This window comes from Oreochromis niloticus, linkage group LG8 (genome assembly GCF_001858045.2).
Source record: "Oreochromis niloticus isolate F11D_XX linkage group LG8, O_niloticus_UMD_NMBU, whole genome shotgun sequence".
Taxonomy (NCBI): domain Eukaryota; kingdom Metazoa; phylum Chordata; class Actinopteri; order Cichliformes; family Cichlidae; genus Oreochromis; species Oreochromis niloticus.
The window spans coordinates 2,515,001-2,534,881 of NC_031973.2; the positions used below are offsets into that span (position 1 = coordinate 2,515,001).

Consider the following 19,881-nt stretch of genomic DNA (forward strand, 5'->3'; position numbering starts at 1 on the left):
AAACTGACAGGAAATGACATCATATTCAGCGCTATAGTAGTATTACAGAGTGTGTGTGTGTGTGTGTGTGTGTGTGTCGTACTTGGCGAGCCCCTCCAGAACTGCAGGGAGAAGAACTGATTTCTGAGCCTTCTTTAAAATCCTGAAGTAAATGAGGAAGACGATGTTCAGCGTCTCTGTGTGCTAGAGAGGAAGAGCAGAGGGGTGAGGAGGAGGAGGAGGAGGAGTGTCCTTCCTCTCACCATACATGCTCGTGACCTTTCAACTCACCAGCTTGATCTTCTTATCTTTGCTCTCTGAGGCTTCGGCTTCCAGCAGCTCCTTCTCCAGCTTCTCCTCGGCCTTCTTCCACTACACACACACACACACACACACACACACACACACACGGGTTGGTGTCTCTCACTGCCCCCTGCTGGACGGACTGAGAAATCCCTGAGCATCAGCTCATCACAGAGGAAGTTTCTAATGCTTCTTTTATTAATTCTCATAAAGACTTTAGTGAATTAGCACAAACATTTAGTAACATTTTATTCAGACTACGCATGTTCTTCTCATGTCTTTGGTACTTTGCTAATATTTCCTCAGGTTATTGTAAGAATTGTTTTTTATATTTTGCCCCAGTTAATATTTTATTAATGTTTCATTGATACATTCTCTTATTTTCACATTATTATGTTTGGAGTTTATTATTTTAAATTAAAAAAGATTTTTCAACATGTTTCGCTCATATTTGGATTATTTTTTTACCTTGTGAACATTTACAGATTATCTCTTTGTGCTGATGTTTCTGAAGCTGGCAGAAATGTTTTAACGAACACGCGTTCCTGTTTCTAAAGCCTGAGTTTTTCTCACTGTTCGTCTGCTGCTGCAGCTCCAGCCCTTAAAATGAATGAGGCCTTGTTAACGCGGCTGTTGGGGGCGGAGCCGACCACTGAAACAACCAATAAGGACTAGGCTGCGAGTGTTTACCTTCCTCTGCATCCTCGACAGGTTCTTCTTCCTCTCCTTGTTGGTCATGAACTTCTTCTTTGGTGCCGCGGCTTCGATGTCCTTCTTCATCTCCACCTCTTTAATCCTCAGACTCAGCAGCGTCCGCAGCAGCTGGAGGGGGCGGAGTTAACAGCGTATGATTAATAATTCATCAACAGACTCTTCTTGGAGTGGGCGTGGCCTGGACGCATTTCGTTCGTTACCTCGGGTCGGACGTTGTAGTTCAGGCTTTTCACGAGGCCGGAGATAACTCGCACCGTGGCCAGCGAGGCCCCGCCCACTCTGTCCTGCTGGAAGAGCTTCCTGAACGCATCACAGCACATGCCGGACACCTGAAACACAAAGAGCACGTGAAGGCGTTGCACGATGTCGACGGTTGGGGCCACGGCGCCCGTGAGACTTACCTTCTTGGCGGCGTCGTTCATCAGCGGCGCCAGGACGACCACGATGTTGTTGTGGAAGTTGAAGTGAGGCAGAGCGATGAGCAGCTCGCACAGGCAGCGGACGGCGACCTCGGCCAGCCCGCCGTACGCCTGCAGCGCCACCGCCTGACTGCGCTTCTTCTTCTTCTGCTTCCAGTCTGTGGGCGGAGGTGAGCAGTCAGGGCGCCGTGAGGCGTGCGGGTGTCAGTGTGTGGCTGTTGCTATGGTGACGGTGGCGTACCTTTGACAGTCTGCTCCAGGTCCTCCAGGTAGAACTTGTACTGACTCACCAAACCCTCCTCGAACTCTCGGAGCACCTGCGTCTCCTTCTTCACCTGAAAGACGGCGAGTGGCAGAAACAGCAGGTTAAAACATGGCGACCGTGGCGACCTGCCGCCGGGCGCTCCCTATATAAACAAACTCACAAACGCACCTTAGCGGCCTTCTCTGCCGAGGTCAGAGGCCGGATCCTGTAGGTGGGGGCGATGTCTTTGAAGACCTCCATCAAAGAAACCATCACCAGCTTCCTGACCGTCACCGCCACGCTGGGGTCGGCCTCCATCAGCATCCCCCTCAGCTCCTTCACGCGCTTTATCTGTCACACACGACGTCACATTAAACACACACATACACGCCACGAGCTCGATCCCAGAGCGGTGCCTGGCCTTACGCTGCCGATGGGGTCCGACACAATGGCCGACGCCAGGCCGGCGATGGTCAGCTTCCTCTCGTTCAGCTTCTGATTCCTGAGCCGCTCTCTCTGCGCCGGTGTCATCTCCTGGCAGCTCGGTGGCTCCGCCTCTGCACGGAGGACATGTGGCAGCGATGAGAGGACGCCTCAGCTTCGTCACGGAGGCGTTTAACCCGCCGTGCCTGGGGACGCTTCAGAGTTATTCTTGTTCCAAAAGTTCTGACTGCTTTTCATACCTGTGTCGACGTCATCAGGCTCCTCCTCCTGCTCCTCCCCCTGCTCCTCCTCCTCCGGCTGCTTCTCCACCACTGAAAGAACAAAGGGAGACGTTTCAACACAGCCACAGAGAACCAATCAGATCGATCAGCGATTAACGCAGCGTGCCGTACCCCTCTCGACGCTCTGTGGGATCACGCCCGTCTTGTCTTTGATCGGCAGCAGGTGGATCACTTCCTTCTCCTCCGTCCTCGCCATCTTCCTGGGAACCTTCTCGTAGCTGCGAGCTACGTCCGATTTCCGCTTCCTCCCACCATGCACCGGCCCGCTGGGACACCCCGCAGCATCACACAAACGCACCTCAGTCACTGCGCATCACACCTGCTTCTGTATCTAAATATGGTTTGTGTGTGTGTTGGAGTTACCATGACGACAGGTCCCTGGTGATGAAGGACGCCTGGCGAGCCATGGCGGTCATCTGCTGCAGGTCTTCCTGCTCCATCATGTCTGTGGGCAGGCTCTCCAGAAACTCCTCCTCCTCCTCCTCCTCCTCTGTACAAGCAGGAGCAGGGTCAGACAGTTCTGGTCTCTGATTGGTTTACAGCAGACATTAGTAATCACATGATCATTTGCCGTCACCTGGTCTCTTCCTGTACGTCTCCAGGGGGCGGGGCGTGTCGCCGGCGGCGCCCTTCACCGCCTGCCTCAGCCTCTTCTGCTCCTTGCGCTGCTTCTTGGCGACGTTCTGCTGCTTCAGCTGGCGGTTCTTCAGCTTGTTCTCCAGCTTCACGCCGCTCGTCTTCAGCAGGCGGCGAAACGTCGGCCGCCGCTTCTTCGAGCGAGGCTGCGGAGCGTCAGAGGAAAGAAGGAGAGGTGTTATCGGCAGCGATGATGTCACGGTCCATGCAGGCTCTGGGTTGGATCCTGTGAACACCTGACGTGGTGTGACCCGACTCTAAACCCCCCAATCAGAGACAAGCTCAGCGTCTCGAGCTGCTGGTTTACTGGACTCACTGTGGGCGTGGAGCTCAGAGGCTCTGCCGCCTCAATACTACCTCACACTACATCACACTACACAGTACTACCTCACACTACCTCACACTACACAGCACTACCTCACACTACATCACACTACACAGCACTACCTCACACTACACAGCACTACCTCACACTACACAGCACTACCTCACACTACCTCACACTACATCACACTACACAGCACTACCTCACACTACACAGCACTACCTCACACTACATCACACTACACAGCACTACCTCACACTACACAGCACTACCTCACACTACATCACACTACACAGCACTACCTCACACTACACAGCACTACCTCACACTACACAGCACTACCTCACACTACACAGCACTACCTCACACTACCTCACACTACACAGCACTACCTCACACTACCTCACACTACACAGCACTACCTCACACTACATCACACTACACAGCACTACCTCACACTACCTCACACTACACAGCACTACCTCACACTACACAGCACTACCTCACACTACACAGCACTACCTCACACTACATCACACTACACAGCACTACCTCACTACCTCACACTACATCACAATACACAGTACTACCTCACACTACATCACGCTACACAGTACTACCTCACACTACATCACGCTACACAGTACTACCTCACACTACATCACACTACATCACACTACACAGTACTACCTCACACTACATCACACTACACAGCACTACATCACGCTACATCACACTACACAGCACTACCTCACACTACACAGTACTACCTCACACTACCTCACACTACACAGTACTACCTCACACTACACAGCACTACCTCACACTACACAGTACTACCTCACACTACCTCACACTACACAGCACTACCTCACACTACACAGTACTACCTCACACTACATCACACTACACAGCACTACCTCACACTACACAGTACTACCTCACACTACACAGTACTACCTCACACTACATCACACTACACAGTACTACCTCACACTACACAGTACTACATCACACTACACAGTACTACCTCACACTACATCACGCTACACAGTACTACCTCACACTACATCACACTACACAGTACTACATCACACTACACAGTACTACCTCACACTACACAGTACTACCTCACACTACCTCACACTACACAGTACTACCTCACACTACACAGTACTACCTCACACTACCTCACACTACACAGTACTACCTCACACTACACAGTACTACCTCACACTACATCACACTACACAGTACTACCTCACACTACCTCACACTACACAGTACTACATCACACTACACAGTACTACCTCACACTACATCACACTACACAGTACTACCTCACACTACACAGTACTACCTCACACTACATCACACTACACAGTACTACATCACGCTACACAGTACTACCTCACACTACATCACACTACACAGTACTACCTCACACTACATCACACTACACAGTACTACCTCACACTACACAGTACTACCTCACACTACCTCACACTACACAGTACTACCTCACACTACACAGTACTACCTCACACTACACAGTACTACCTCACACTACATCACACTACACAGTACTACCTCACACTACACAGTACTACCTCACACTACATCACACTACACAGTACTACCTCACACTACACAGTACTACCTCACACTACATTACACTACACAGTACTACCTCACACTACATCACACTACACAGTACTACCTCACACTACACAGTACTACCTCACACTACACAGTACTACCTCACACTACCTCACACTACACAGTACTACCTCACACTACACAGTACTACCTCACACTACCTCACACTACACAGTACTACCTCACACTACATCACACTACACAGTACTACCTCACACTACCTCACACTACACAGTACTACCTCACACTACATCACACTACACAGTACTACATCACGCTACACAGTACTACCTCACACTACATCACACTACACAGTACTACCTCACACTACCTCACACTACACAGTACTACCTCACACTACACAGTACTACCTCACACTACACAGTACTACCTCACACTACACAGTACTACCTCACACTACACAGTACTACCTCACACTACATCACACTACACAGTACTACCTCACACTACACAGTACTACCTCACACTACATCACACTACACAGTACTACCTCACACTACACAGTACTACCTCACACTACCTCACACTACACAGTACTACATCACACTACACAGTACTACCTCACACTACATCACACTACACAGTACTACCTCACACTACACAGTACTACCTCACACTACATCACGCTACACAGTACTACATCACGCTACACAGTACTACCTCACACTACCTCACACTACACAGTACTACCTCACACTACACAGTACTACCTCACACTACATCACACTACACAGTACTACATCACGCTACACAGTACTACCTCACACTACATCACACTACACAGTACTACCTCACACTACACAGTACTACCTCACACTACACAGTACTACCTCACACTACACAGTACTACCTCACACTACCTCACACTACACAGTACTACCTCACACTACACAGTACTACCTCACACTACCTCACACTACACAGTACTACCTCACACTACCTCACACTACACAGTACTACCTCACACTACACCGTACTACCTCACACTACACAGTACTACCTCACACTACACAGTACTACCCCATACTGCCTGGTACTACAGGATACTACATGTGCTACGTTGCTGGGTGGATGATGAGGTGTGTTTCTTTCCTGAGTGGGGACACAGAGTGGCTGACTCCGGGCAGACCATCAGACACTGTGAATCCTTCCACGTGACCGTTTGTGATGTTGTAAAGCAGCATGAGGCTCTGATGGAGGAGCCATCACCGTGTGTGCTCGGACCACACTCCGTTCAATGCTGCGTTATTTTGGGGTCTGACTCTAAAATCGTGGGTTTTTCTGTGGACTCTGGCGGTGGGCTGTGAGGACACAGGAGCTTTAAGCATGTTTGTTCTCTTACACCAGACTCCGTTCATTAAACGGCGGATTCAAGCCTCTCACTCACCGGGCCCATGGCTGCAGGATGTTCCGGTGTCTCCGCTGTGTCAGGCCGGACTGCAGTCGCTCCTGCTCGGTCACTTTGGTTTGGAGTGTCGGAGTGTTTTGGTGCCGAGATGCGGGTTACCTCCACACGTTGCTCTCTAAGGACCCGGAAACAGAAAAGTAACAGCCCTGCTGTGATGGGAGGACAGCGCCCCCAGCGGCCGGAGGACAGGACCAGTTTTTTCCCCCCTGCTGGACTGGAGCGCGCCTCAGACGCCCTACGGCTCTCCGTGAGGCCTCCACGGGGAGATTTACCGATGTTGCTTCAAACAGACTCAAGAGAAAGAGTGTGTGTGTGGGTGTAATCTGATTATTTTCCCTCGGATTCAGACTCCCCGAGGTCCTGCCATGCTTTCTGGATGTGTTCTCTATGCACCTTCCAGGACCTTGAAACCTTCTTGAGGACCTGAGGTTGAATAAGTCATGTGACACGGAACACATGACTCTGCATTCAGTAGACTAACAACAGCTGGAGGATTCATTAGACAAGTGTAATTTAAATAAAGCTCACAACTTACTTGAATTTTTGATGCTGCTTTTCAACTAATGTAGCTAGATTGTATGTGCGTACTTTTCTTTTTTTTATTATTATTACTTTTTTTAATTTTTTTTTATTTTGTATCTCACTTTATAAGGAAGGTCATTTAATGTAATTGTATGCTGCTTTATATTATCTCTGACCTATACTGTTCCTTTCTTTTGTTCTCTGTTCGATGGCTGCTTTGTTCTTAACCACTTATACTTGTACATTTATCAAATCAAATCAAATCACTTTTATTGTCACGTCACATGTGCAGGTACACTGGTACAGTACATGTGAGTGAAATTCTTGTGTGCGAGCTTCACAAGCAACAGAGTTGTGCAAAAATACAATAACGTAAAACAAGCAAAATATAAAAATGGCTAAATCTAAAAAGTAATAAATATATGTGCAATATATAAGAGTATATGCATTACTGAACGTGTGTACTAAATATGTTTTTCTACGTGTGTGTGTGTGTGTGTGTGTGTGTGTGAGTGTGTATATACATGTTTTACAAATGAAATAAAGTAAACAATAAAATAAGATATATAAAATATACAGAGGTTGGTAGTTGGACATGTGCAAAACAGTGGCATTAATGTACAGTATGGAGTGCAAGTTCCAGTAGTGAGGGTGAGGTGTCTATGACGTGTTCAGCAGTCTGATGGCCTGGTGGAAAAAGCTGTCTCTCAGTCTGCTGGTACGGGACCGGATGCTGCAGAACCTCCTTCCTGATGGAAGTAGTCTGAAGAGTTTATGGCTGGGGTGACTGGAGTCCTTGATGATCCTCCCCGCTTTCCTCGGGCACCGCTTCCTGTAGATGTCTTGGAGGGAGGGAAGCTCACCTCCAATTATCCGTTCAGCACACCGCACTACTCTCTGGAGAGCTTTGCGGTTGTAAGCGGTGCTGTTGCCATACCAGGTGGTGATGCATCCAGTGAGGATGCTCTCAATGGCACAGCGATAGAAGGTCCTGAGGATGCGGGGGCTCATGCCGAATCTTTTCAGTCTCCTGAGAAAGAAGAGGCGCTGCTGCGCCTTCTTCACTGTTTTGTCTATGTGTACTGACCACGTAAGATCCTCAGCCAGATGTACACCAAGGAAGCGGAAGCTGCTCACTCTCTCCACAGCGGCGCCGTTGATGGTGATGGGGGTGTGTACTTCTCTGCACCTCCGGAAGTCCACTATCAACTCCTTTGTCTTTGCGACGTTGAGGGTGAGATGGTTGTCTTGACACCAGTGGGTCAGGGCGCTGACCTCCTCCCTGTAGGCCGTCTCATCACCGTTGGTGATAAGACCCACCACTGTAGTGTCGTCCGCAAACTTCACAATGATGTTGGAGTTGTTAGTGGCCGTGCAGTCGTAGGTGTAGAGTGAGTACAGGAGAGGGCTCAGTACACACCCCTGTGGAGCACCAGTGTTCAGTGTGATGGGGGATGAGGTGGTGCTGCCCAGTCTGACCACTTGGCGTCTGTCAGACAGGAAGTTAAGGATCCAGCTGCAGAGGGAGCTGCTCAGTCCTAGATCCTGCAGTTTCCTGTCCAGCTTCGAGGGAATGATGGTGTTGAATGCTTTCTCTTTGATTTGTAAGATATGCGCTGTATTTGTTAATTTGTACAATAAAAAAAAACAAAAAAAACCCGACAACAACAGCTGGAGGATGACCCTTCACCTGCCCCGCAGGCTGACACCTGAAGTTTGCCCAGAATGCACTTTGTGAATGAACAGAAACGGATCAAAGATCAGACTCCTCCGGCTGTGGGCGTGAAACTGACCTGGGTGCCTTCCTCTGTGAGCTGGAGTTTCAGAGGAAAAATAGAAACAGAAAAGTGAATTGTACTTTAATCTGAGTCGACTGAGATTCACATAACAGCGGCACTCTGTGCGGCGCTCGCTGACATCACACCCAAACCACCCGCCCCTGACTTTTAAAGTATTAACATTTATTTTTCTCATTGAACTTTTTATACTTTATTTTCGATGGGCCTCAGGAATGTGCGGACAGGTGTGCTGCTCCTGCTGATGAAACAGGAAGCTGCAGACCGAGTCGCCCACCTCGTGCTCCTCAGATTCATCACCAACACTTTTTATTGATCATTATAATTATTTTTATTATTCATGGATCCGTCCTGCAGGATGTTTGTCTTCTTACGTCACTTCATAAAAATCATAAACAAACATTTCAGAACAAAAATAAACTTATTTTATTTTGAAAGGTCACTTCATGTCATCAAAACCTTTTCAAATTAAAGTTGACATCTGAGTACTATCAGTGTGCACAGTGACCTCAGTGATGACGTCATGCGTAAGCTGAAGCGGCGCGCCATCCCATTAAGGCAGCAGGTGGACAGGTGTGCTCCTGCACAGGTGTCTGCAGTCCATCGTGTCTCTGAAACATGAAAAAATTTCCTTCAAAATCATAAAACATCAAGAAAATCCAAGGACTCAGATTGCGACCAATCAGTGTAAGGAACAGCCAGAGTCTGTTTGCCGAATCAGAGGCCCCGCCCTCTGCACACACAAGCCGTCCAAACCCTTCAGGCGTAGCCGCACTTGTGCAGTTTCAGGTTGCGCTGGTCGGCGTAGCGTTTGCCGCAGCGGTCGCAGATATACTGCTTCCCGCCGGCGTGCAGGTGGCGCTTGTGCGTGCGCAGGTGGCTGCCCTGGCTGAAGCTCTTGCCGCAGACGTCGCAGGCGTACGGCTTCTCGCCCGTGTGCACCCGCGTGTGCAGCTTCAGGCTGTTGCTGTTGTTGAACTTCTTGTCGCATGCACCGCACGCGAACGGCTTCTCGCCGGAGTGCGTGCGCCCATGCGAGATCAGGCTGCTCTGTTGGCTGAACGTCTTCCCGCACTGGCGGCAGCAGAATGGCCGCTCGCCCGTGTGTGTGCGGCGGTGGATCTTGAGGTTCACCGCCTGCCGGAAGCTCTTCCCACAGAGGTCGCAGGCGAAGGGGCGGGCGCCGCTGTGTGTGCGCTGGTGGTTCCTGAGGTTGACGGCGTGCCGGAATGCTTTGTGGCACTGCTCACACCTGAACGGCTTCTGGCCACTATGGATCAGCTGGTGCGTGCGCAGCGTGACGGCGCGTGTGAAGCCCTTCCCGCACGCCTTGCACACGAAGATCTTGGCGCCTGCGTGCGTCCGCTTGTGGCGCTGCAGGTTCTGCGGCAGATTAAAGCGGCGGCCGCACTGGTCGCAGGTGTGTGGCTTCTCGCCCGTGTGCACGACGGCGTGCGCCTTCAGTTGACCCTGCTTGGAGAAGCGTTTGCCGCACTGCGGGCACTCGAAGGGCCGCTCGCCCGTGTGTGTGCGCATGTGGCTCTGCATGCCCTGCCGCTGGCGGAAGGCGCGGCCGCACACGCTGCACAAGAATGGCTTTTCTCCCGTGTGCACGCGCAGGTGCGTCTTGAGGTTGCTCTGAGACGAAAAGGACTTCCCGCACGCCGTGCATGTGAAGTACTTCCAGGTGACGCTCTCCAGCACGAAGCCCCCTGGGCTCGCCACCTTCGATGGGGAAAGCGGCTGCTCCGACTCGTCCGGCGGGGCCGCCTCCACCTCGGCTCCTGAAGGAATAAGCACAGCTGATCAGACTGTCACACATGCGGGCGTACTTCCTGCCGCAGTCGAGCACTCACTCTCTGCGATGGCGCCCAGGTCGATGTTCCCGTGCTCGTCCTTAATGGTGACCGCCAGCACCAGCGGCGTCTCCTCCTCCTCCTCCTTCGAACTGACCTGCAGGGACACAAATACATACAATCAGTCACGGTCAGTGAACGCAGCACAGGTGAGTCAGAGCAGGAGGCTTACCTGAGGGGGCGTGGCCGAGTCGCTGCCCTGCTGCCGGAGTCCGTACGAGTGCTCAAGCTCTGCCACAAACACAACACAGCGAGAGCAACGTCACTGAGGCTCGGGGGTGGAGTCTGCGGGCAGGGCCGTTACTTACCGATGTGGGCGTTGCTGAGCACGTTGAGCATGCTCGTCTGCAGTCGCCGGGTGCCGCGGCCCGATGGCGGCTCCACCGTCAGCCCGACTTCATCCAGCAGGTTGAGGATCTTCCCCAGAGCCTCGTTCCCCAGAGTCTCCATGATGGAGGCGAACAGCACCTGAGGTCAGAGATCACACACCGTCACCATGACGATGGTCAAAACTAAACAACCACCACCAGCTACAGTCTGGGCCACCAGTCACACCACCACACCAGTTAGCCTGGGCCACCAGTTACACCATTACACCAGTTAGTCCTGGCCACCAGATACACCACCACACCAGCTACACTGGGCCACCAGCTACACTGGGCCACCAGTTACACTGGGTAACCAGTCACACGACCACACCAGCAACACTGGGTCACCAGTTACACCACCACACCAGTTAGTCTGGGTCACCAGTTACACCGCCACACCAGCCAGTCCCCGCTCTCACCATCCTCTCGTGGCTCTCCGTCCTCTCTCTGGCCGGCAGAGTAGGCTCCTCTCCGGCCTCCACCAGCTTCTTCAGCTCCGCCACTGCAGCGTGGACGAGGGACTCCATGACGGCGGCCAGCTGTGTGTGCAGGCCGGCGGAGAAGCTCATCCTGCGGGCTGACAGGCCGCGGAGCCCTGCCGACCATCAGCTGGACCTCGAGCCGCTCTAAGCGGTTACTCAGAGGACAGAAGGCCCGGAGGAAAGAACCGCGAGTCCAGTCTGATCCGACCCACAGACACGAACTACACGGGGGGTTGCACCGAGAGCTGCTCCGGCTTCCGGTTCAAACAGGAAGCCGCTTCCGTTTCTAACTGTGATCCGGACAGAGCTCACGGATGTCTGACTGTAGTTCCGCTTGTTTCTGGGCTGGATCAGGTTACATGTTACGGTTTGTGCCTCCAACGAGGAGCTAAATATTATTATTTATTTATTTATTTATTATATATTTATTTTTTCATCTAAAAATCAAACAAACAAACACTTTAAATAAAAAACGTTTTGCTCTTTTTGCATTTACAGCCATCCAATCAGAAACATGATGGATAAACAGAAATCTTTGGTTTTCAGAGAAGAACGTGTTTAACTTTCTTTAACTCTCAGCAGTGCTGTCACTCTGGGTCAAAGCTGCACACAGGGCGGTCAGTCTCGTTTATTTATTGTCCTGATACGAATCTCACAAACCAAACTGATTCATTTATCCTGGGAGCTCCCTCACACTCTGAGGACGAGCAGAGCAAACCTGTCATCACAAACTGCTTCATCCTGAGCGAGCCTGGAGGACAGATACCACAGAAGAAGAGTGATCAATCATGTCCCTGCAGTGTTTCACAGGAAATACCAAAATAAAAGCTGAGCAGAGGCAGAGCAGTGAAAATGTTTCTCTTCCACCCGAGTTCATATCTGTCCTCCGAGCCCCCAGGTAAACCTGGACAGGTGAGACACCGCGGCCTTGAACGCCCCTCGAACAGCTCGTTTGTTAAATCGGATGTTTGATGAGTGAACGCTGGTGTTTGCTGATTTTTTCTCAGACAAAAGAAACCGAGCACAAGCTTTTTTCCATTCTGGGATTTTTACTGAAAATTAAAACCAGTTTGGAGGAAACATCAGCAGGTCAGAGTCCACGAGCTGCTTCCTATCGTGACTGACAGGAAGTAGTTCTGAATGTTTTTCACATTAAAAGCTTCTTTCAATAGGGTCAAAGGAAGCTGAAATCAGACAGAATCTGAATGGACTTCTGAACTGTGAGATCTCAGGAGCAGAGGTGAAACATCCGTGTTTCAGGTGTGATCTGATGACTCCGACTGCAGCTCCGCCTCCATCATGCTCCGCCCTTGCTCTGCCACTGCTGCTCCACCCACTCCCTGATGAGGCGGTTGGCGAGGGCGTGTTTCGGCGGAAGCCAGAGGATGGGGGGGTCGCCTCTCCTGGGCTTCACCTGGAGGGCACGTGTGATTTCGTCCACGGTGAACCAGCGAGCGTCTTCCAGCTCTGAGCAGTCCACGCACAGCTACACAGGAAACGAGAGCATGCCACATGACACTACATCAGTGAGTACGAGGAGCTCCGAAGTTGCATCTCCTCATCCTGATTACACAACCTCAATAATCACCCGTGAGCTCACCTGAGTGTGGGCGGGGCTAACCAAGGCGTGGCAACCCAGCATGAAGGAGCTGTGCGGGAACGGCCAGTGCTGCGAGGAGCTGTAGGAGATGCTCTGGATCTCCAGACCCACCTCCTCCGCCACCTCCCTGCAGAGCGCCTCCTCCAGGGTCTCACCTGGAACCACATACACGCACACACACACACACACACACACACACACACAGGTGAGTTGGACACAGACACACAGACACACACACATAGGTGAGTTGCACACACAGAGACACACACACAGACAGGTGAGTTGGACACACACACACAGGTGAGTCTGACCCATGTCACAGAAGCCGGCCAGAGCGCTGTAGAGTCCGCGTGGGAAGGATGGCTGGCGGCCCAGCAGACACCGTTTCCCATCAGACACCAGGGCGACCGCCACCGCAGACATCTGCAGACACAAACATTCAGACCCGGCTCAGTTCTGGTTCAGTTCTGCACCGAGGACATTACCTTCGGGTAGTAGACGGTGGAGCTGCTTCTGCAGAACCTCTGGCTGCCTGCTCGGTTTCGTTGAGTCGGCTGGCCCGAAGCGCCACAGAACCTGGTGCTCTGATGCCAACGCAGCAGCGCCTGACCCTGCAGGACACACAGGGCAGGACACACAGACCACTGTGTGACTCTTCTACCAGGGCGGTATCGGTTTGGTGGGATGATGCTGGAACGTTCCTGATTTGGTACCAGAATCGCACAGGTCGGTATCAGAGGTCAGCTGCAGTCACTCACCTTGGACACTAGAGGTGCCTCAGCTGCGGGCAGCAGAAAGAAGGCCTTCCTCAGATCGATGAAGGTCCCCTGAGAGGCTTCCTCCACCGCTGCCTGGTCCAGTTCGCCTGAACAGAGACCAGAACCTCCAGAGTCAGGAACACCGCGCTGGGCAAGCTCACAAAGCAGGGATCTGGATTTCAATCGTTCTCACCGACATCCAGACAGAACTGAGCCTGGTTCTGCTCAGAACAGCCAATCAGAACTGCCTCCTTCAGTGACGAACCATCTGAACCGAGCCTCTGTAGGACCGACTGCACATCTGGAACATGAAAAAGCGTCTCAGCAGGAATGTCACCTGACTGTCAGGTCCTCAGCGCTGCTCGCTCGGTCTCGGTTCTGTACCTGAGCAGGTGAGAGTTGCTGGGCTGAAGGTTCCGACGTCAGTGCATCGCAGCAGAGGAGACAAGCGGTGGAAGAGGAAGATGGAGCCATCCTTCAGTGCTGCTGTGCACGCCTCGTCATCCTCCTTCAGCCTGTTCACATACCTGAAAGGACAGATCAGCCGATCAGCCCATCGATCGACCGACTGATCGATCAGTAATTGAGCAAAATAATGAGTTACCTCATCCTGGACACAAAGCTGGAGCAGCAGCGGCTCGGCTGCGTTTGCAGGCCTGAGAGGAGGAGCCTCAGAGGTCTCAGCATGGCTCTGAGGTGGGCGGGGTCTCCTACCTGCAGACAGGTGACAGCAGGTGACCTCCACACCTGGTTCTCTGAAGGACAAACGCTCAGGTACAGCGTCTGTGGTCTGACACCAGAGAGAGTCCGACAGTGTGGACCTGTGACTGACGACCTCAGAGAGGAGGAGACCTTTGACCTCTGACCTTTGACTGATGAAACAAATCTTTGTCAACAGTTACACAAAGAAAAAGGGGAAAATATTACTTCACGTGTTCACAGATGCACAGGATCAGCGTTCAGTCTTCACAGAAACATCTCGCCGAACAGAAAAGAGGATCTGCTGCCGTTTTATAAGCAGTCAGACAGCAGACCCTTGAACACGAGGTCAACATCTGTGGACCGCGCTCCCCTCGTTTTCTTTCTCCTGGTTAGCATGAGTCCCATCTTTGCCTGACCAATGAGAAAGCTGGAAAGGCCGCTGTGCTGCTGTATTTGGGAGGGGAATATGAGCATTCGCAGCCGACCACTGTTGGAGTGATGTAGCTGGGACATCCACCCCACTAATGTTGCAGGGTGGACCCATGGACCCCCCCCAGTGCAGAGCCACACTGCGTTTCTGCAGTGGAGGCTTGCACATGGACCTCCAGCTGCCTCTCGGAGAACCTGCTGCAAAAGCACCGCACCACCTTGACTGCAGAGCACCGAGTAACGAAGCTCTGTTAAAGACGTTCACTCCTCTACTGCAGCACTGCAGTGGTGGAAAAGCAGGAAAAAAAACACACATTTCCCAGTGTCCACTGTTCCCTCCTGTAGCTGATATAGATTGTTTGTAGACAAAAGATTCTCATTCAAGTTTTCCTGATTTCCCACTGAGTTAACGATTTCAAGGGATTTTCCTCGACACCCACTGGCTCCAAAAAAGACTGAAAGCTTAACAGAAAATCTCATCCTGAACACTGAACTGTTAATGCGAGCACAGCTGCGGTGCTACTGCTGCACGATGGTCCGATGATGAAGCCCACAGGTGATGCTGCTGACCTTATCACTGCTGTTAAAACCCCGTCTAAGCTGGCTGCTTTTACAGTGACAACTGTCACTTTGACTCATGAGTATATTTTAATTCCTGGGTTTATTTTCTCCACACATCAGTGAGCTCGTTCTCTGCCGTGTTTCTGGTCTGTGTCCAGTCCCCGCCTACTCCTATAACCGAGCTACTGCTTATCTGTTTGAGTTACTGTGCAGTTTGTTAAAAAGACGCTCAGCACAGACTTTATGACTGCTGTTCATCATCCTGTGACCTGAAAATCCTGTATCACTTGTTCCTGTTCGTGCACTGAGCTGGGCCTGCTGCTCACCTGCAGCAGCATCACATAGGTAACCGGCTGACCCCACAGGTAGGTCGTTGCTGACAGTGTTACCTGTCTGCTGCGTGCCACAGCTTCTCTCCGCAGCCTCTAATTGTGCAGCCCTGATGAGCGTTCATGGCCAACGTTGCCGCACTCACAGCACCGAGACTACCAGCTGTGTAAACCACGTTCTCATATTTAACCTTACATGATACAGCAGGGTCACTCAGGTAACGCACACCTGTCTCCGTACAGACTGAACGTGCTGCACCCTGCCGTCATCACAGCCGAGACCAACCACCCCGAGCCCGCTGGCGAACTTGCCAAAGCGGGTCAGCTGTTTTTGGATCAGATCACCGGACATGGTGATTCGCGCTGAAGCATGAATAAAGGTGAAGCGTCCATAAACAAGTCAACGATGCTCCTTTCACCATGAAGGTGGACCAACCATTCGTCACGGAGAACGACAACTACGGCCTTGTTCCTCCGAGAGCCGTAAGTGATGTTCTCGTGGCCCACCTGTTCTCCAGCAGCTGACAGAGCCTGCTTCACCCCACGTCTACACTACAACTGTTAACTGAAACTCCAACCCAGTGAAATAAACTTATCTTACCTTTAACCAACGAACAACCAACAAACAACCACAGGGTGTAAAGCTTCTGAAAATATAGCCCAAACAAACTCACTCACACTCCCAGCATGCAGTGCAGGAAGGACAGGAGCATTTTGTTTTAATGTCAGTTGCCTTGGAAACAGATGAGTGAGGTCAAAGGTCGATTAGACCCATTCAGCCAATAATCAGCTGTTGTAAAAGCTGCTGAAGTCAGCTGATCAGTTGGTCACGGCCTGGACAAGAATCTGCTGGAGCCAATCACCACGTGACCTGCCCTTTAACCCCACCCACAGCAGAGGGAGCCTCCACCTTGAACCCTGCAGTAACCGTCTGCAGTTACACCATTGACTGTAGAAAACATGGACGACGCGACTCCGCCTCCTACCATTGTGCAAAAATGAAGCCAAAATATCCCGCTTGTGGAGGCTGCCATCTTGCAAATTTGGAGCCAGAGTCTGCGCAGTAGTGACTTGAGGTGGAGCGACTGTGTAACGCTCCCGCCCACACACCCGCTGGACATGACCGCAAACACGCCCCCCTACACTTTTTACGTAGCCCGGCTGCTCAAGTTTTTTTGCTGGTTTACCGCGACTGACGACTCTTTAATTAAGGTAAATACAACCATGTCACTGTTATTAAAAAAAGACGCACAGCTTATCATCTTATAGTTCTAAAATCACTTTGTTGTTAATTCGTTTGCTAGATTAGCCGCTAGCATACGCACTGTGTTGGAGGCTTGTTGTTAGCTAGTTAGCGATGCTACACACCTAATACTCTAATAGTCTGTTATTGAAGGATTCAGCACTTCTTATGTTTGTTATCCATTTTTAGACAGCGATGAGATCATCTGCACACGCTACAGAAGCCCAGAGTTACTGTTAATATCAAAAATATAATGCTGTCCTTTGAGATTTTAACATAAGACTGTGAGTGTAATGGATCTAAAACTGTTTAAATCTTCAGAGCCCTCTACAGCCTGGTAACATGGAGACTTTAAAAACATCAGCAGAACGTTTCAATAGTGTAGTCTAATTTGTTCTTTTCATTTAATAATAGAGTCCACATTATATCAACAGCTACATTCACCCTGGGGAGAAACTAGTGAGGGAGACCATCAGGACCAAGCTGGGTTTCCTGGGTCCAGAGGTTTGGAGAAACTTCTTCCTTTTCTTTCATCACAGCTGTTCTGTGCTAAAGGTGCTGTTGACCTACTGAAAGAGGCTTCATTTAAGAAACACCAGGAAGACTGAAGCTCATCGCATTGATCAAGCAGGACTCATGATCTTCACCAGCAGCTCCCTCACAGGGAAATCTTCAGCACTCCTCCATAGGCCCGATCCAGGAGATGGATAAACCCAGCATTTCATGAACACTGTGATGGAGACCTTTGGTTTGTGTAATGTTATAAATACTCGGATACTCCCCAGAGGCTCCAGACTTTTACATAAAGATATTATATTCAGTCCTGTAGAAAGTTATATATTTAAAAATATATGATCCTCTCTGGTTACTCTGGTATGAATAACTCTGAATCACTTTATGGTAAATAACACATTATCTGCAAAAAACTGTGAAAGAATTCCAGATGACAAGTTTGTAGTTCAACATACAAGTGATGATGTTTGATCTTCATCAGATTTTATTTAATTGTGCCAGAGAAAATCTCATATGCTCTTCATGCAGCTGAGTACATCAAGTGTTTAAAACGGAAGCTGTGCAGGTCTGAGATACAAACTGAGGTCCTGTTAATGCTGATATATAGTGACACAGTTACATGAGTGATTAATCCTTTTGTTTTTTTGTCTTTAACTTTATCAATAAAGCTGCAGCTTTCACTACAGCACGTGTGGTACTTTAACCTTTGTACTGTTTTCATCAGTTCATTTTGCAGTTAACATGTTGGATGATCTGTCTGCTGTCACTGGGTGGTGCTGAGGTCTGAATCTGAGGGCAGCTCCTGTAATCACAAAGACAACAGAACCATCAAACTCAAATATAAATTTTATCCCTCAAAATTGAAATGAAGCTGATTCTTCTGTCCTCACACACTCAGGATCTGAAGTTCTTCTCTTACATTTTTTTCAGTATTACAGTACACTACAGTACTTTAATCCATATTTCCTGATTAATGAGGAGTTACTGAAGTACAAGCTTTTAAAAAAAGATGTTACTGTCTTTACAGATGTGGCAAGAGACTGAAAACATGCTGTTTGCACATATTTAATATTCAGTTCTGCACAGGAGCTGCAGCAGGGTGCAGCCTGATGCTTTTACAGTATAATACTTGTAATAAAAGTACAGTAATTAGTGACTGATTAGCCCGGAACGTTTCTCTTGATTTCTTTAGTAAATTCATTCACCTGCACAGATTAGCTAAACGAACCCTGACAGCCGAGTGCTCATTTTAGCTAGCTAGGTCTCGGGACATAGCTAAGGACGGTAGTTACGGATTAGCTTACAAACACGATTAACTTACCGAAAAAGTGCAGCCGGGCCTCGGGTCCTTCTGTCGGGTAGTCCAGTTTACTGAAGAACACCTCAGGCTGTCAGGTTAAAACACTCGGTCGTGTTTTCGTAGCGTAAACGCTGGCCCTCCTCTCAGAATCTACGCTCTATCTGCTATTCCCGAACAGAGATACGCAAGTTTCTCCGTGACTGCAGCTGCCAGTCAAAGCTGCTATGATGACGTTTCACCCCAATTTAACATCGCCGCGGTAGGAATTAGAATCAAACTTATGGGAAAGGAGACCCCTTGGACATCAATCAGCATGATGAGAACTATTGATAACAAAAGAAAGAATCTTTGGAAAAACATTATCTAAGGAGAATAAATTTATTTTAGTCTGACCCCAGTCCCATCCGCTAACATGGAGGAGGCGGGGTTTATGACCTATACTGCAGCCAGACACCAGGGGGCGATAGAGACGTTTTGGCTTCATTTTTGGGGAGCTGTGGCGTCGTCCATGTTTTCTACAGTCAATGAGTTACACCCACAGTTCCTGCAGCTCTGACCTTAAATCAGCCACTTTTTGAACGGAGTCTGGTGTGAGTCTCTTTCCTTCCTGTGGAGCTTCTGACGCTACTGCTTCTTCTTCTTCTGCTCTTATTTTCATGTTGCTGCACGACAATAACAGCAAGAAAACTACCGCCCCCTGCAGGACAAACGCCACACTTACAGGAATTATAATTATATTATGATTCATTCATTCGTGTAATTTATCGCTTATATATTATAAATATATGTTATGATAGAACTGAAATGTAAATGTATTTAAAAATAAAACTCTGTGTGTAAAATATAATATTATATTAATTATACGATAGAAAACATTAATTTGATATAATGAATATAATTGAAATATGACGTCACTGTTCGCGTCATTATTTGACTGTTATTATTGTACTGTGGACAGGCGTGGCTCTGACAGGGCTGAACATCCATCA

The 19,881-nt window shown here is 49.8% G+C and overlaps 3 protein-coding genes across 22 annotated transcripts in view; all 3 read right to left on the reverse strand.

Moving 5' to 3' along the window:
- The window catches only part of noc3l (NOC3-like DNA replication regulator), a 9,550-nt gene extending 2,741 nt beyond the window's left edge, over positions 1-6,809 (reverse strand). Inside the window, exons 1-14 of the mRNA XM_005471498.4 lie at positions 6,413-6,809; positions 2,962-3,166; positions 2,748-2,874; positions 2,496-2,650; positions 2,343-2,414; positions 2,086-2,216; positions 1,849-2,010; positions 1,657-1,750; positions 1,398-1,573; positions 1,197-1,325; positions 973-1,104; positions 271-351; positions 83-183; positions 1-3 (exon numbers count right to left, since the gene is read on the reverse strand). The exon at positions 1-3 is cut by the window's left edge and continues 70 nt beyond it. Coding sequence (XP_005471555.1) covers positions 1-3; positions 83-183; positions 271-351; positions 973-1,104; positions 1,197-1,325; positions 1,398-1,573; positions 1,657-1,750; positions 1,849-2,010; positions 2,086-2,216; positions 2,343-2,414; positions 2,496-2,650; positions 2,748-2,874; positions 2,962-3,166; positions 6,413-6,421 — 1,577 coding nt within the window. The 5' untranslated portion in view covers positions 6,422-6,809. The remainder of the gene's footprint in view (positions 4-82; positions 184-270; positions 352-972; positions 1,105-1,196; positions 1,326-1,397; positions 1,574-1,656; positions 1,751-1,848; positions 2,011-2,085; positions 2,217-2,342; positions 2,415-2,495; positions 2,651-2,747; positions 2,875-2,961; positions 3,167-6,412) is intronic.
- A 2,254-nt stretch (positions 6,810-9,063) lies between these two features.
- On the reverse strand, positions 9,064-11,793 carry si:ch211-207i20.2 (zinc finger protein OZF). The gene is made up of 5 exons (XM_003449474.5): positions 11,395-11,793; positions 10,916-11,075; positions 10,780-10,838; positions 10,608-10,704; positions 9,064-10,535 (listed from the first exon to the last, which is right to left on the reverse strand). The coding sequence occupies exons 1-5, from the start codon at positions 11,542-11,544 to the stop codon at positions 9,511-9,513; spliced, it is 1,491 nt and encodes a 496-aa protein (XP_003449522.1). The 5' UTR covers positions 11,545-11,793; the 3' UTR covers positions 9,064-9,510.
- A 693-nt stretch (positions 11,794-12,486) lies between these two features.
- Positions 12,487-19,580, reverse strand: nudt13 (nudix (nucleoside diphosphate linked moiety X)-type motif 13). Of its 20 annotated transcripts, none has more exons than XM_013273947.3 (9): positions 19,450-19,580; positions 14,420-14,687; positions 14,200-14,342; positions 14,009-14,116; positions 13,816-13,922; positions 13,543-13,668; positions 13,369-13,480; positions 13,058-13,212; positions 12,487-12,943 (listed from the first exon to the last, which is right to left on the reverse strand). In XM_013273947.3, exons 2-9 carry the CDS (start codon positions 14,500-14,502, stop codon positions 12,755-12,757), a joined length of 1,023 nt encoding a protein of 340 aa, XP_013129401.1. In that variant the 5' UTR covers positions 14,503-14,687; positions 19,450-19,580; the 3' UTR covers positions 12,487-12,754. The 20 variants fall into 20 exon arrangements, with proteins under 20 accessions (XP_013129401.1, XP_025765562.1, XP_005471552.1 ...); XM_025909777.1 differs by having other exon boundaries at positions 13,580-13,668; positions 14,420-14,701; positions 19,450-19,565; XM_005471495.4 differs by having other exon boundaries at positions 14,420-14,701; positions 19,450-19,565.
- Positions 19,581-19,881: the final 301 nt, after the last annotated feature.

What these genes read in the sequence shown, in the direction of transcription:
- si:ch211-207i20.2 (XM_003449474.5), bottom strand. Translation starts at nt 11,544, where the DNA reads ATGAGCTTCTCCGCCGGCCTGCACACACAGCTGGCCGCCGTCATGGAG. An exon ending in GCTCAGCAACGCCCACATCG is followed by an intron (nt 10,839 to 10,915) that starts GTAAGTAACGGC and finishes TGTTTGTGGCAG; the next exon opens with AGCTTGAGCACTCGTACGGA. An exon ending in CCTGGGCGCCATCGCAGAGA is followed by an intron (nt 10,536 to 10,607) that starts GTGAGTGCTCGA and finishes TTATTCCTTCAG; the next exon opens with GAGCCGAGGTGGAGGCGGCC.
- nudt13 (XM_005471495.4), bottom strand. Translation starts at nt 19,550, where the DNA reads ATGAAAATAAGAGCAGAAGAAGAAGAAGCAGTAGCGTCAGAAGCTCCA. An exon ending in AGGCACCTCTAGTGTCCAAG is followed by an intron (nt 13,669 to 13,815) that starts GTGAGTGACTGC and finishes TGTGTCCTGCAG; the next exon opens with GGTCAGGCGCTGCTGCGTTG. An exon ending in GGCCGGCTTCTGTGACATGG is followed by an intron (nt 13,213 to 13,368) that starts GTCAGACTCACC and finishes ATGTGGTTCCAG; the next exon opens with GTGAGACCCTGGAGGAGGCG.